We start from the raw sequence: 16,062 nt of genomic DNA on the forward strand, positions 1-16,062 counted from the left end.
AGGGAAGTTGGGCGCAGATTTGTCAGCTGCAGCCAGGCGCGAAGAGGTTGTCATATCAAGGCTTAGACGATCTTTCGAGGCGTGGCCAAGCGTTAAATTGCCCCAAACAGACAAAAAGCCTTTGATGTGACTCAATTAGGCAACTCAACAGCAACAACAACAGCACCATCAGCAGCAGCAATACTTTTTGAGTTTGAACGAATACACTTGACTATGATGGTGTTTAGTTTTGTATTGATCTTTATTCTTCTGAGCCTGGGTTTATATACCCAGACTCATGCATAATTTCAACCCTTAAATCTAGTGCGTATATTGCTGAGTGTGTAAGGCTCAACATTGGTCTATTACATATTCTTAACTTATCGCGTAGTTTGTAAGACTCCGCATTGGTTTATTAGCTATTATTATTTTATTGCTGAGTTTATAAGACTCCGCGTTGGCTTATTCTTATGCTATCGCTGAGTTTGTAATGCTCAGCGCTCGCCTCTTACGTATTCTAATCGCTAAGGGTCAGGGTCATAATTTGTGCCCAGTTTGACAGTTCACACTTGAAACATGTGTCGTTTATTTTATGCTAGTTGTCGAGTGCATAGCGCGTACGTTCCCCTACTTATCATATTTTTATGTTCATGCATGTGCATGAACATTCTGCGGGGGGCCAAAGTGGGTAACGTCCAGAACTGCTATCTGTGGATTTCTAAATAATATTCAGGACAAATACAAATTTAATAATTGTTAGTATTCTTGACGAAATGATCATGCTTGCAATCCTTATGTTCGTGCCTGAACATTCTGCAGGGCCCAGAGAATGTGACAACCAGATAAACCGAGTATGCCACCATCTTGGCCTTGGTCTTTTGCTCAGGTGGCGGCTCCCATGCCAAGTGAAGTCGTGCCTCTTTAATGAACTTCTGCGGCTTGTAGGTGTCGTCGTTTGTTGCAATAATACAGCTGATTGCATCTGTTGAGGAAGTTGTCGATCGCTTCATTATTGCTGAGGCCAAAGCCTCCAAGTGATAGACGTCCTTCTGTTGATTCTGATGCCTTATTGTGCCTATTGTTTCGCTTGTAGTGGTCATTGTTGTTTCCATTAATATGTTGCTGCTACTTCCAATTGACTCCTTTTCTGATGTAATTGTACTTGCAGCTTTAGTTTCCATTGTTGGTGGCGCTGCTGTGGTCATCACTGAAGAGTTTGAGTCGGTATTGTCGCTTTTCTCTTCAGCTGCACTTCCAGTCGCTGTTGCAGTCTCCGCAGAAGTTTGCTCTTCCGTCGTGCTGCCAACTGTGGAAATGTCATCCATTGGTCGAACTTCCAATTGGATATCTGTTGATGTATCTTCAGTGATACTCAACGTTGATGTCGAAGCTGTGGCAGAAATTCCATTCTCGTCCGCATCTTCTATGTGCTCCGGATCCTTTGCCGGAGTTGGTGGAGCCCAGATCTTTTTTATCGATCTCTTGTCTTCACCTATATTTGGTTTTGTTGTTACCACTTGAACCTTATTGCGTTGTTCAGTAGCTTTATTTATATTTCCTCCCACGTGGAGGCTTGCCGGCGGGTTGTAATCCCACTTTGTGAACACTATTGCATCCAAAGCAGCCTGATATGCGGTCATCTCATCAGCTGTGACGTTGTCGCTGTTATCAGAGGTGCTCACGCAATTGCGGATACTGCCTTCATCGTTATCCTTCAGCAGTTCCATGTCCACAGGCAAATAACGTTTGTAGCGTTTGCATAAATAGTCCCACGCTGAATTGTAGTTACCCACTCCAATTGAGAAATGGCTTATAACTCGTTGACCTTCTCCTTTGAGATACATTTTGAGGTATATCAGTTTCGTCTTGTCGCTGATATCCTTTCTGTTGTGAATTATTTTGGTGAACTGCTCGAAGAACGTTGGCCACGCCTTAGGACTTCCATTAAAGTGAGGAAGTGTCGGTTTCGGTCGCTTTGGAGTGTCTTCTTTTACGATTTGCAGTGCACTTATTTTCCTTTCCAGTTTTTTCGACACTGTGTACACTTTGAGTTCCAGTTCGTCTATGTACTCGATTTCGAAGGCAGGCCTTTCATATTTTACCTCCAAATCTTTCAGTGTTGACTGGACTTTCTTCCAGAGGAAATCTAGCGTATCTTTGTAGCTAACGATTTCATCCTGGTTGCTGAGCTCAATGTTGGCCAGCACCTCTTCAATGTGCAGCCTTACTCTTTGAGCTCTTTCGTCCACAAGGCTTACCAACTTCTCTATTGGGCTCGACCAACCAAATGAAAACATATCTTGCTTTGATGTTTCTGGTCTCGTTTCCCAACTATAAAGTTGTTTTGTGTCTATGGCGTGGTCGGCAACTTCGACTTTCATGAACTCTTTATTGGTTCTGATTTCTGCCATTATGCCACCATATTTCTCTTTAAATATTGATGGTTGACGACACAGTTGTTTGTTTATTGTAGATCCATTGGCTTATCCCGTTAGAGGTTTTTTTGTTTTGATCACCAGGTTGATCTTGCTGTGCCTCGACTCACAGCTTGGGTTGGAAAGCCAATGCACAAATCTATAATACTAGCACTTCACTTTGTACTAATCACAAACATTTTTCCTTGTGGATGAAATTGAAGTATTCAAAATACTTCATCCGGCTCGAAGGACCATGAACGAATACACTTGACTATGATGGTGTTTAGTTTTGTATTGATCTTTATTCTTCTGAGCCTGGGTTTATATACCCAGACTCATGCATAATTTCAACCCTTAAATCTAGTGCGTATATTGCTGAGTGTGTAAGGCTCAACATTGGTCTATTACATATTCTTAACTTATCGCGTAGTTTGTAAGACTCCGCATTGGTTTATTAGCTATTATTATTTTATTGCTGAGTTTATAAGACTCCGCGTTGGCTTATTCTTATGCTATCGCTGAGTTTGTAATGCTCAGCGCTCGCCTCTTACGTATTCTAATCGCTAAGGGTCAGGGTCATAATTTGTGCCCAGTTTGACAGTTCACACTTGAAACATGTGTCGTTTATTTTATGCTAGTTGTCGAGTGCATAGCGCGTACGTTCCCCTACTTATCATATTTTTATGTTCATGCATGTGCATGAACAGAGTTTTTTCAGGCACTGAATTGCTAAGTTCAGATCATAAAACTGATTGGCTGTTGCCACGTAACTCAAGATCATCAACAGTTTTTCGACTTCGGCATAAAGCTGAAATTGTTTTTAATCATAATCAAACTTTTACTACAACATGAGCTGGGCTAGGCTAGGCTTGGCCTTGATTCACGCAAGCAAACGGTATCAATTGAGGCCAGGAAGTTGAACTTGATGAGATGGAGTATGTCTGGTATGGAAATATATACTTCGCATTTGATTTGGAATCGTGTTGTACTATAAATTGGGTCACTCCCTAGTCTCTGAATGTTTAGAAGGGATGAGCATTAAGTACAGAAGTTTGAAATATTCAACAAGCCTATTGATCATATTTACATCGATAGTCAGCTGATAGCTTATGGCTATCGATAAAATGTAATGAATAACAGAAACAATTCACCTATAATATAAATATATCAGTTTTCTCGTTTCTCATTACGTACATCTCCCATTTCTAATTCGCTTCACCTCGCAGCTCTCTTTGAACTGTAAAACAACTTGACCCTTGGCACTTCTCAAATTGAAACTGAAACTTAATTATTATAAAAGTATTCCCGGCGTAGTAAAAGTTGTTTTTTTAAGTGATGTTTACCACTTAAAGGTTAGAAGAAAAAAAAACATCAAACATCTATTTAATAGCCATGCGCTTCAGACAATTGTCTAATAGAGCTCAAACTCCATGCTAAAGATGCTTTTTGCGTGTTCTTAGATAGTTTTGCCCGGCCCAAACACAGTTGTCATTACATAAATCGCCTCGACGATTAACTAGAGCAGCCATAGAAATTGCGTGAAATACCTTGAAATTGCCATTTGCTGTGAATCAGGCATGGACCCAGGCCTCAACGATCTCTTAACTGCTAATAGATCATTAAAGTACTTTACGATGGCGCATAGAATCGAGTCAACAGCGAAACAAATTCATGTTTATGGAGTACTTGAGATCACAGCTGTATAAGTACGAGCAGATCATAAGTATAGCTCGTGTATAGATCATTAAATTATCATAGATCATATTATAGAGAAAAAAGTAGATGAATCTTAATGAATGAAGCAAAGTATATATAAAGTTAGCATTAACTGATCAAGCTCTATAAATATAAGGGATATGAATTAAGGTTTCATGATCAATGATCTCAACTTGAATTGTCTATGAAAATCAGACTAGTGACACCTTTGTAGAAAAGCATCTCTAATGTGAGATTATAATAGAGAATCGATAATCAGAAAAATATATATATGATATGGTTAGATATGTGTGGGATAATGTATAATGAAAAGCATTTCTTATAGTCAGTAACCTAGATAGATTTAGTTTGCTAAACTAACTCAAAAACTCGTTATTTGGCCAAACAGAGAGAGAGAGAGAGAGAGAGAGAGAGGGAGGGAAAGACAGAGAGAGAATCGACGATCAATTGCTTTGATCATTATTAAAGTATTCCTAACAAGATCAACACCTCCAGCTGCATAAATTGCATAAATTATTTGCGAAACTATTTCAAGTTCATTGGAGCTTGAAACTATCTAAAATTCAATGCAGATGATGTTCATATTAATACAGAATCAATTTAGAAACTGAAACTAAAGAGCATTTGGAATTTAGCTCAGCTGAAATGTGGTTAACTTTGATCAGTTTGTTAGCCAAATAAGAATGCTTGCATCTTGACCTCAATATTATGCAGAAGATAAAAGATGATCATATATGATCATATATCATATCCTAATACTAATACTATGCGTTTCTGTAAATGAAACCCCATTCATAAGACCTTTAAGATGAGCCTTACCTATGTAAGATTTTGCAGAACTTTCAACTCGAGTCTATAGAGTTCTTACATTCTCAGTCTTCTACACAAATATTGGATAGTTCTCTTTCGACACTTTTGTCCGACGTTGCGCCGAGTAAAGTTTGCATTCTCTTATTGATTTATACAAATTTCGTAGAATCTGTCGGCTAATTGTAGGCTCAAGTGATTTTCGATTAGGTATTTTTAGCAAACGGTTGTTTGAGTATTTATTTGGGCTCTCAAGAAAAGGACTGTTGTCCGTACTCTTTCTCACACCTCTATTGACATGGCTTGCGAGAGTTCCGTTGGGTTTCTTCTTCTTCTACTTTTATGAAAACTTTTGCTTGGGGTTCAATGAGGTTTGGCAACTGTCGAATGATTAAGAATTTGTTTGCTTTGGGAACTTGTTGAGGATTTTGTTAGCATAAATTGTTGACGATGTTTAAATAGAATGTCTAAGTGTGTGTGTGAGTGTATATATATATACATATATGTGTGTGCGGGTGGGTGTGAGGGGCGCCCTGCGTATAAGACAAAACACACGTAAAGCCCATTAAACAATTTTAAGACAACTCAACTCAACAATTTTTTTTGTTACTATTGGGCTATATATACAAAAAATGTGCAAGCACCGACTGCACAATACTCGTTCAGCTGCTGCAGCAAACAGCTCGATTTAATAGAGTATTTCTTGTTATCATATATTTTTTTATATCGCTTCGATTTGGTATGCCTCCCCTTTGGATGCAGTATTTAGTCTATATTTATATAGGACTCTACAGTTATATTGCAGGTAAAGGTGATATTACTGCTAGTTGCTGTCGTTCGACCAGTAAACAGTAGATAATGCTCCTTGTAGGACTTAGAAGAGCTCATAGGCGAGCGGACTTTTTTTTTCTTATCAGCTATGTTTTCCCTTAACTCCTTTCTTCAAGTTATCAATGAAAAGCTTAAACACCTCATGGGTAAGGCTCTTATAGAGGTATACATATACACATATATTGGTTATATAGAGTGTCTAAATATCAAGTCTTTAGCTTGAAGAGACAAACGGATAAACAAATATACCTTTTTTACTGCTGCAATGAGCGAGCATAAAAATTGAGCTGCAAAGACGAATTTAGTTATTCAAGAAATAAATAACAAGTAAGAAAGCTCTAGTCGAGACTGCTCGACTACGAGATCCCCTGAACCCTTGGAGTGTTAGCTATTTCAATCATTTTTCGCGTCTTTCAGCTTACACAAGAAACACACACACACACGCATACACAGGCATACATACACACACACACGCTTACAGACACAAACGCATACACACACTCACATACACACACACATACACAAACACATACATACACATACACAAACACATACACAAACACATACACACACAAACACATACACACACAAGCACCCACGCATAAACACGCATGGGCTGCAGTGTGCGCTTACTATGAGAACTTAATTGTTTAATAACTTTTTTTATGGACGTACGATCTTCATGAAACTTTCAGATTATGATTATAACGTGGATATGCATATAATTGCCAAAGCACAAGTCTCTAGTATTTGAAATACGCTTTTTACAAAAGTGAGGGTGAGGGGATGAATTTAAGGGTGGGGGGTAAATTTTAACAAAAACCGAAATTGTATAAATTGCATATAAGCATACATTAAAAATTTGGAGACTCTAGCAATAAAGGTGTGGAAGATATAATTTTATAACTGGTTTTCGATAAGGTTTTTTATCGATAAAAAAAGATCGGGATGAGTTATCGATTTTTAATGATAAACTTGATATGCGCGCTGTAATTACGGACATTTGAAAAAAAATTTGAAGTCTCTAGCTCTTATATCTTCTGAAATCGACGCGTTCATACATACGGACAGACGGACAGACGGACAGACGGACAGACAGACGGACAGGGCCAAATCAACTCAGCTCGTCACCCTGATCAAGAATATATATACTTTGTGGGGTCTGCCACGCCTCCTTCTCCCTGTTACATACATTTCAACAAAACCATTATACCCTGATTTCCCATTGAAAATGGGTTCAGGGTATAAAAATATACAATACATATTTTAATATACCTATTTATATATAGCAGTTTATATATGAATAATTATAATTTCTTTAATGGTTCTGACGCACGTTTTTTCTGCGCTTTGTTGTTGTTTTCATTGCGCGCTTTAAATTTCTGACGCGTTGTAAAAAAATAATAAAATAAACAATAAAAAAAACAGTTAAAATATATATAAATATATTTTTTGCTATTTGTTTTATTTGCATTTCGTTTTGATTTGTTTTGTTTTCAATTTGATTTTTTTTTTCTTTTTTGCAAACCTTTCGCAATGCTGCGCCGCAGCTCTATAATAATATTAAGTGTCTCTGACAGGCCAACCACTATTTGTTGTTGCTATTGTTGTTGTTGTTATTGTTGTTTGGCATGTTAAGCACATTATTTATGATTATTTTTGTGTTGCGTTTCATCAATCAAAAACAGCACAAAAAAACAAAAAAAAAAGTTTCAACAGCTTTTTTGTGGCTGTCATTTAATGGGTGTTGCGTGTGCCACGCCCAGACACCGCCTGTCACCGCCCCCCTCTTTCTTTTGTGCTGTAATCGGTGTTAGTGTTAACACCTATGTTGCGCAGCCGCCCCAATACACATATATAAATATAGTATATACGCTTTATATATATTTATATACATATAGATATTTCCCTGCCATAACCTCCAAGCGCAGCTCGAGTTGAGCCAAGAGGCTCTTGACAATTCGCTGATTGTTTTCAATTGGCGATTTCATTGACACTCAGGTGACAATGAACAAAATATAAGAAACACATATCTAAATATCCATACATGGAGGGAGAGAAATACCCATAAGTGATTGCCAAACATCGGCTCAAGCTAGTTGCTGAAATTTGCTATGGCTTCCTATAGACAATATTGATTCTCGGCTAGATGAAAATTGTTTAACAACATAATAAATACAAGTCTTTAAAGCATTCTTTCCACTCGCGCACAGCATTGGGTATACCGCCTCACTCGCTAAGTACGTAACATTAATTAGACGAATTTGACTTAAAGTGCGATACAATGCCTTTGGCCGCTGCTCATTATCATTTAGTCTTTATCATTATCATTGTCATTGTCATATCATTAGCATTCCTCTTAGCATTCTCATTATCATTTTTATTCACATACTCACTCTGATTATCATTGTCATTATCATTGTTATTGCAATTGTCTTTGTCATTGTCTTAATCATTGTTATTGTCATTATCATTAGCAATCCTTTTAGCATTCTCATTCTCAGTTTTATTCACATACTCATTCTGATTATCATTATCATTGTCATTGTCATAGACATTTTCTTTATCATTGTCATTATCATTAGCAATTCTCTTAGCATTCTCATTTATTCACTTACTCATTCTAATTATCAATGTCATTATCATTGTTATTGCAGTTGTCATTGTCATTGTCTTAATCATTGCTATTGTCATTATCATTGGCAATTCTCTTAGCATTCTCATTCTCATTTTTATTGACATACTCATTCTGATTATCATTGTCACTGTCATTTTCATAGACATTGTTTTTACCATTATCATTGTCATGATCATTGTCATTGGCATTCCTTTTAACATTCTCATTTTTGTTCACATACCCATTCTGATTAGCATTGTCATTGTAATTATCATTCTCAATCGTATTCTCATTATCGTCATCGTCATTATCATTATCACTCTCATACCCAAGCCAGCGTATTTCATCGTCCACCTATCGAATGCTATTGCTGCTCAGATATCGCACATATTCGTAAATATTAACCAAACACAAATTTGACAATGTTATATCGTTAAACAGAGACGAGAATGTTTTATCTCTGCAAGCTTATTAAATTCTAAATATTTCGATTTGCATATGAGGTGTGTGAGGGGCGCCACAACCGCCAAGTCGATGGCTCTTGATGATGTCTAAGCACAACGAGCTAATGCAAACGATTAGATCAATCAAAGGCGTATTCATTGCTATAGTTTGTGTAGTATTATAGCTCTTTAGCAGCTGAGTAACGGCATGCTCGTTTATTTAAGTCTAATCTATATACAGACTGTGATTGATAGACTGCTTGACTGATTGATTGACTGCCTGAGTGAATGAGCAAATGAGCAAATGGCAAACAGCTGAATGCTTCCAAACTGCTTGAAGGTCGAAACTGCAGTATTTAATAGATCTGTCAACAACTTTCAATTAGGTTAGACTCTGTTTATGGCTGATCAGATGATTGTAGACTCCCATAGCCCCACGCCCGCCGCTTTGGTCTATGGCCATTGACCGTGTTATTTAGACGACTTTATGGGTCTCGTCTGCACAGCGAAGACCTTGCGGCAATTCGAGAATTGATATGGGTACAGCAGCTAGAGCGACGACGAGTACATGATCAAATCGAGCTGGGCTTAAACGGTACTCGATAGAAATACGCAGCGAGAGAGCGAGTGCGGTGGGAGAGGGGGCGAAGGGGTGAGGCAGCATTGGTCCAAGCGCTACCTGGTTGGGCTTTTTCCGGCTGCTCTTTGCACCAATCGGGCATTTTGTCATGTACATCGCGGCGCTTACCTTGATGGAGTCTGTGTCTCGCGTCTACTTTGGATCTGTCGACGCTTGATTATTTTTCTTGGACTGCTTTGTTGTGGAAGACACGTTAAACGCTTGAATGACACGTTCAATTGAACATGAGACATCAAAACAGAAGAAGACGAAGGAGAAGCAGAAAAAATGCAGAGAGAAGTGACAAATACAATATGAAATCTGACTAGTTAGAGGTCCCACAGATCTACGAAGACCTCAGCTCTTACCAAAATGAAAAAGAAAAAAAAAAAAAACCAAAGCAGAGTTGGCCTAACAATTACATAAAAGCCAAGACAACAAAATCCCAAAGCCAACAGAAATCAAATGACCTCAATCGCAAATTAAATTGAAACCGAAAAAAAAAGAAAAAAAAAACACACGCAAACAAGAGACAGACCGACTGACAACAACAACACCAACAAAGACATGTTTAAACATTACAAAAATGTGACAGAGGGCGAGGTGGAAAGACGAATGTTGACAAAGGGGCCGGCTCGGAGTGAAAGAGCTACTCCAAAGGGCGGCCAGCGTGTGGGAAAAAAGTAAAAGTGTTTCCGACCAGTGAAACCGACGATTAGATGCTCTGTGCCCTAGACTCGGGCATAGCTAAGAATCATGTGTCGTTTCAGGGACTGCTATCGATATTTATCGATATAGATCACCAACACTAGAGTTAAAGTTCTATAGCAATTCAGATTTAGATTCTAAGCTTAATCATTGGCATTCCAATATTTATCGATTTCTGAAAATCAGTGCTATCAGCTTCCGATAAGTGGTAATAACAATGCTATCGGCTTTAACAGTACAGTCTGCCAACAAACAATTCTTTTCTCATCTCAAAATAATCCTTAAAAATTAGTAATTGACATTTCGATATATATCGATATATTCGCTGCGAAAATTTGTCAGCTTATGCATTGATATCTATCGATCTCTATGCATTGTAAAATATTTTTACACATTTCTGTAATAGCAAATCTCGAAATGCCGTTGCCCCATCAGCATTTGCGCAACTATTACAGGGTATTGCGAAAGTGTGTCAACCCTGAGTTGGTCAAGAATTGCTTTTAATTAATTAATAATCTTTAGCCAAACAATTAACAATGCGTTAAAATGCTCATCATCGCCTCTTTAGCAACTCGCCTGCCCCGCTCTTCCGCTCTTCCGCTCTCCCACTCTCGCTCTCTCTTTCGCTCTCTTCGTCTTTCTCTGATATCTGCTGCCCGGAAAAGGCAAAGCATCAGTTAAGATTTCAAGCTCAATGCTAATCCAATCGAAATTATCAATCTAAAATTAACAAAACAAGCTGCACAAAAACTCTTTTACAAGTCATGAAGACGAATGTTGACAAAGGGGCCGGCTCGGAGTGAAAGAGCTACTCCAAAGGGCGGCCAGCGTGTGGGAAAAAAGTAAAAGTGTTTCCGACCAGTGAAACCGACGATTAGATGCTCTGTGCCCTAGACTCGGGCATAGCTAAGAATCATGTGTCGTTTCAGGGACTGCTATCGATATTTATCGATATAGATCACCAACACTAGAGTTAAAGTTCTATAGCAATTCAGATTTAGATTCTAAGCTTAATCATTGGCATTCCAATATTTATCGATTTCTGAAAATCAGTGCTATCAGCTTCCGATAAGTGGTAATAACAATGCTATCGGCTTTAACAGTACAGTCTGCCAACAAACAATTCTTTTCTCATCTCAAAATAATCCTTAAAAATTAGTAATTGACATTTCGATATATATCGATATATTCGCTGCGAAAATTTGTCAGCTTATGCATTGATATCTATCGATCTCTATGCATTGTAAAATATTTTTACACATTTCTGTAATAGCAAATCTCGAAATGCCGTTGCCCCATCAGCATTTGCGCAACTATTACAGGGTATTGCGAAAGTGTGTCAACCCTGAGTTGGTCAAGAATTGCTTTTAATTAATTAATAATCTTTAGCCAAACAATTAACAATGCGTTAAAATGCTCATCATCGCCTCTTTAGCAACTCGCCTGCCCCGCTCTTCCGCTCTTCCGCTCTCCCACTCTCGCTCTCTCTTTCGCTCTCTTCGTCTTTCTCTGATATCTGCTGCCCGGAAAAGCAGTCATGCTCAAAACCTGTTCATGGTCATGGCCAAGCGACGTGGTCTACAAGCCGCTGGTTATGTCCGAATTTCCCCTTCACCAGCCGCCGTGCCGCCCCCCTCAAGCTAGGCCAGCCCCCCTCCGCCCACATAACTGCCCACCCTGCTTTTGCACACACATAAATCTGCGTTTTGGTCAAGGCAAGTGCCAAAAAAAAAAAAAAATAAATACAATTAAATTAAAAATTAAAGCTAAGTAAACAAATTTTGCGTACAGAAGGAAGTTGTCAGCCGAAATGCCAAAATGTCTGCAACAACAACTAACAACCAAAAACAACAACAACTAACAACAAATTATTGCGCAGCTGCAGTTGATATCGCATTGTTGTTGCCTTTCGGGAACTGGCGATGGCAGAAACTGGTTGCTTGGTCCATCCAACTAGCAACTGGTTACAAGCCAACTCACAGCAACAACCAACAACAACAACGAACAGCAACAACCAACATATGACAAGCGAAATGAGAGAAGATCGCATGGCCAAAAAGAAATAAAGAAATAAAGAAAACAAAAAATTCGCATGCGCTCAAATGAGACAACAGCGCGCAACATGTTGCACGCAGCGAGGGGCTTGGGTGGGATGCAGCGGGGCGGGGCGGGGCGGTGTCGGGCCGGACTGGGAAGACAAAGAGAAGAGCCAACAGGCAACATTATATAATAAGCAGCAGCAACAACAACTTTTTTATGTGCCAACAGACAACAAGAAACAAAAGCCACAACAACAACAACAACAACAACAGCAAAAATAAAATAAAAGAAACGTAAGAAAAATCATTTCAAAATAAGCTGAGAGGAGTGAAAGACTAGTAGATACCACGTGTAGTTGTGTAATATGTTAAGCAAACAAAGGGTATTCATTTAAGGCAACATTTACGGCTCTAAATTTCTTCTTTCATCTTGACTGATCTCTGCCTCCTACACGATCTATATAATCGTCATCTGCCCTGTAAGCCCCATAGTTGGTCTGGTCAGTCATACCCCAAACTCAACACACTCAATCCAGCAATTTAGCAGACCCCGCTGTCCATACAGATCCAATGTGTGAGAGCAACTGAAAACGTTGCTCTACCTTAGGTTCTATAATCGTAGTATATATAAATATTTACCTAACACTGCTGCACTACGCTATTTATATAGAGATATTAACACCAGAGTGTGCTTAAATTCCCTTTCATCAATATCTCTATAAATAGACATCTCTCCTTTGAGGCCCCAAAGCGTATTTACGTTCCTCGAAAGTCTATATACTCACAATATGAGAGCTACTTCACAATGCGCGATTGCCAAGCGATAAGAGAACTCAACGAGGCTTGCTGATCAATAATAAAATGTGACTATTGTCAAGGTTGTTAGATATGAGCTCGAATCTGGAAATAGAATTCGCTCATTACATCAGGTTTTGGATATACAGCAGATTGAGGTTATGTAAATTTGATTGAAAGGCAGCAATTCATCATAGATCCATTTTAGCTTCTTTTACTAAGAGATATCATACCCCATTGCGTCACTCTCTGGGTGTACAGGGTATAGAGGTATGCAACTCGCTGAGTAGAAGGGCTTGACGGGCGGGCCAATCGGGTTTGCATTGAATAATGCCCTTCACTTTCAACATTGGCTTCTGCTTTTTTTACTCTTGCAGTGGACGATGCTTCCGGTCATTACACTTCCGGTTTCTTCTATGGCAACAACTATTGGATGGGTTCATTGGCCCTTTGCGAAGCCATTTACGACAGCGCCAGCTCCAGCTCCGGCGCCAGCTCCAACAACACCAAAGGCAGCAGCAGCAAGGACACCAACAACAACACATCGAACGGGAATCGCAACAATGGACTGCCCTTCGCCGAGGCCTATGCTGAGGCCTACAGCAGCGTCTACAACCCGCCGCCGCCCTTTCTGCCGGGCTTCTATGTGCTCAAGCTGCAGCTGAACGAAACGATGCCAACACAAATGGTGAGTCAAAAATCTATGGAAATAGATGGGCAATTGATGGTAAGAGAGGTGGAGAGAGGGAGGCGAGGGAGGGAGATCGTATAGTGAAGAGCTAGAATCATATTTGGCAGCGAGAAGCATTTGGAGAAGTTAACTGGAGAGAGCTGCTCTGAGAGCTGTTGGCCTCAGCTTGAGCTAGTCTAAAGATGAAAATTTCATTTGAAATTAAGAGTAAGCTCGAGTCTATGTGAGTCTTTCCAGCGAGAAGCAATTGGGGAAGTTCAAGTTGAGGTGCGAATCAAGTTAAGATTAGAATTGTAATTGAACTAGAGAGAGATATATGGAAAGGTTTTCTAAAGAGTGAGAGCTAGAGTGTGAGAGTTAAAGAAAGTTAACAGAGCTGAAAGCAAGCCCAAGAAGCGAGAAGCGAAGTAAGTTAATAGTTAATGTCAGTAGATCGTAATTAGAGATGAGATGAGATGAGATGAGATGAGATGAGATGAGATGAGATGAGATGAGATGAGATGAGATGAGATGAGATGAGATGAGATGAGATGAGATGAGATGAGATGAGATGAGATGAGATGAGATGAGATGAGATGAGATGAGATGTCATATAAGAAGGATGTTTCTCCCTCCAACAGTAACCTTGCCCTTAAACAAATTTAAACTTTTTTTTTACTTCTTCCCACTCACCTTGTTTCCCTTCTCCTTGCAGCTACGCACCATATATATGGGCGTCTGTCTGCCCTCGACCTGCAGCATTGCCGATGTGCACCGCATGTCCAGCTATGCACGCCAGGAGCTGCCCAGCCGTGAGCTGCGCGTGCTGGACATACGGGTGCCCACGGATACGGAGTTCAACATTTGGTCGGACAAGACCTTCTGCCTGCTGATGTAAGTAGTCCGAAACATACTTTCAAAAAAATGCGTGAGTCTGTCGCTAATGGGCAATGCAAATAGTGAATACCTCAACTTGGCTCCACTCCCCCGGCTAGTTCCGTCGTTGGCTCAAGCCATTAGCATTTGGAATCGTGTGAAATGTGCTTCCAAAAAAAAAAAAAAAAAAAAAAAAAGAAACAAAATGAAGATGAAGAAGCGAAACTAATCCCGCCACGACATCCACTTATTTGGTTATCATATTAACAGTCGTCTTCCCTCCCTCTCTCTCTCTCTCTCTCTCTCTTTTTCTCTCCCTCGCTCTAGTGTGGTCTCTTGCATTGTGCTTGGACTGATCTGCTGCGGCACACTCTACGAGATCTACCTGACCCGCCAGCTGAAGGAGGCGCTGCGCCTGCAGGACAAGGAGATGATGAACAACAGTGAGACGAGCTCGGGCATTGGCTGCGCCTCCTCCGACTACAGCGACACAATGACCGCCCACGAGGAGGCGCTGAAGCAATCGAATCAGTCCGATTCGCTGAAGCAGCTCGATCAGCTGGTGCTTCACTTGCCGCCCAGCGACAATGACAGCGGCAATGGCCATCATCACGAGCACGAGCACGACCACGAACACGAGCACGATCACGATCACGAACATGAGCACGAACACGAACTGGAGCATCACGATCACGAGCGCATCAATGTGCATCATCATCACCATCACAATCATCATCATCGCCATCATCAGGGCGTCAGCATCGGCAGCGGCAGCAGAGGCAGCAGCGGCGGCGTCGTCTCAGGTTCGGCCAACAAGAACGGCAACAACAACAACAGCAACTCAGACGAGCACTTGGAGGGCCACCTGCACGAGCCCGAAAAGCTAAGCATCTACTCGGAGCTGCTGCTCTCGTTCTCGGCAATCACGAACTTCAATGCCATCTGCGACCGCAACGTGGGCGCCGACACAATACCCTGCATCCATGGCCTGCGCGCCTTCAGCATGGCCTGGGTGATCCTCGGACACACGTGCATTGTGGTGTTCAAGTACTCGGACAACATGGAGATGCGCAAGGAGGTCGAGCAGAACTTCTTCTTTCAAGCAATCACCAACGGACCCTTCAGCGTCGACACCTTCTTCTTCATCAGCGGCTTTCTGATCTCCTATCTGTACTTCCGCACGAACGCCAAGGGCAAGCTGAACAAGCTGAGCAAGGGCGCCAACGAATTCACAGCGGGCACCGCTCACTTTTTTGGCTTGGTTGCTTATCGGTTCATGAGACTCACGGCTCCCTACCTGTTCGTGCTGGGCGTGGTCCAAGTGACTATGAGATACTTGGCTGCCTACTCCATATTCGATCCGCCCACAATGGACCATGTGACCTGTCCGGACTACTGGTGGCGCAACATACTCTACATCAATACGCTGTTTCCCGTCGATGAGATGGTGGGTAAAGCGTCAAGGGCGCAATATCGAGAAGTTCTTGATTAGAGCCGATGACAGATCACTCGACAGATCCCTCGGTAGATCCCTCGAAGAACAGT

At 40.6% G+C, this 16,062-nt stretch overlaps 2 protein-coding genes across 2 annotated transcripts in view; one reads left to right on the plus strand and one right to left on the minus strand.

Moving 5' to 3' along the window:
- Positions 1-16,062, plus strand: part of LOC108618015 (uncharacterized) — a 30,717-nt gene that overhangs the window by 13,119 nt on the left and 1,536 nt on the right. Inside the window, exons 2-4 of the mRNA XM_089472929.1 lie at positions 13,349-13,659; positions 14,357-14,535; positions 14,845-15,964. Coding sequence (XP_089329055.1) covers positions 13,349-13,659; positions 14,357-14,535; positions 14,845-15,964 — 1,610 coding nt within the window. The remainder of the gene's footprint in view (positions 1-13,348; positions 13,660-14,356; positions 14,536-14,844; positions 15,965-16,062) is intronic.
- On the minus strand, positions 726-3,097 carry LOC149267802 (uncharacterized). Its single transcript, XM_089475134.1, has one exon. The coding sequence runs from the start codon at positions 2,388-2,390 to the stop codon at positions 726-728; it is 1,665 nt and encodes a 554-aa protein (XP_089331260.1). The 5' UTR covers positions 2,391-3,097.

Source organism: Drosophila arizonae, chromosome X (genome assembly GCF_054131065.1).
Source record: "Drosophila arizonae isolate 15081-1271.41 chromosome X, UAZ_ARI_1.0, whole genome shotgun sequence".
NCBI classification, from domain to species: domain Eukaryota; kingdom Metazoa; phylum Arthropoda; class Insecta; order Diptera; family Drosophilidae; genus Drosophila; species Drosophila arizonae.

Excerpts from the sequence above, each read along its gene's own strand:
- LOC149267802 (XM_089475134.1), bottom strand. The coding sequence starts at position 2,390 with ATGGCAGAAATCAGAACCAATAAAGAGTTCATGAAAGTCGAAGTTGCC.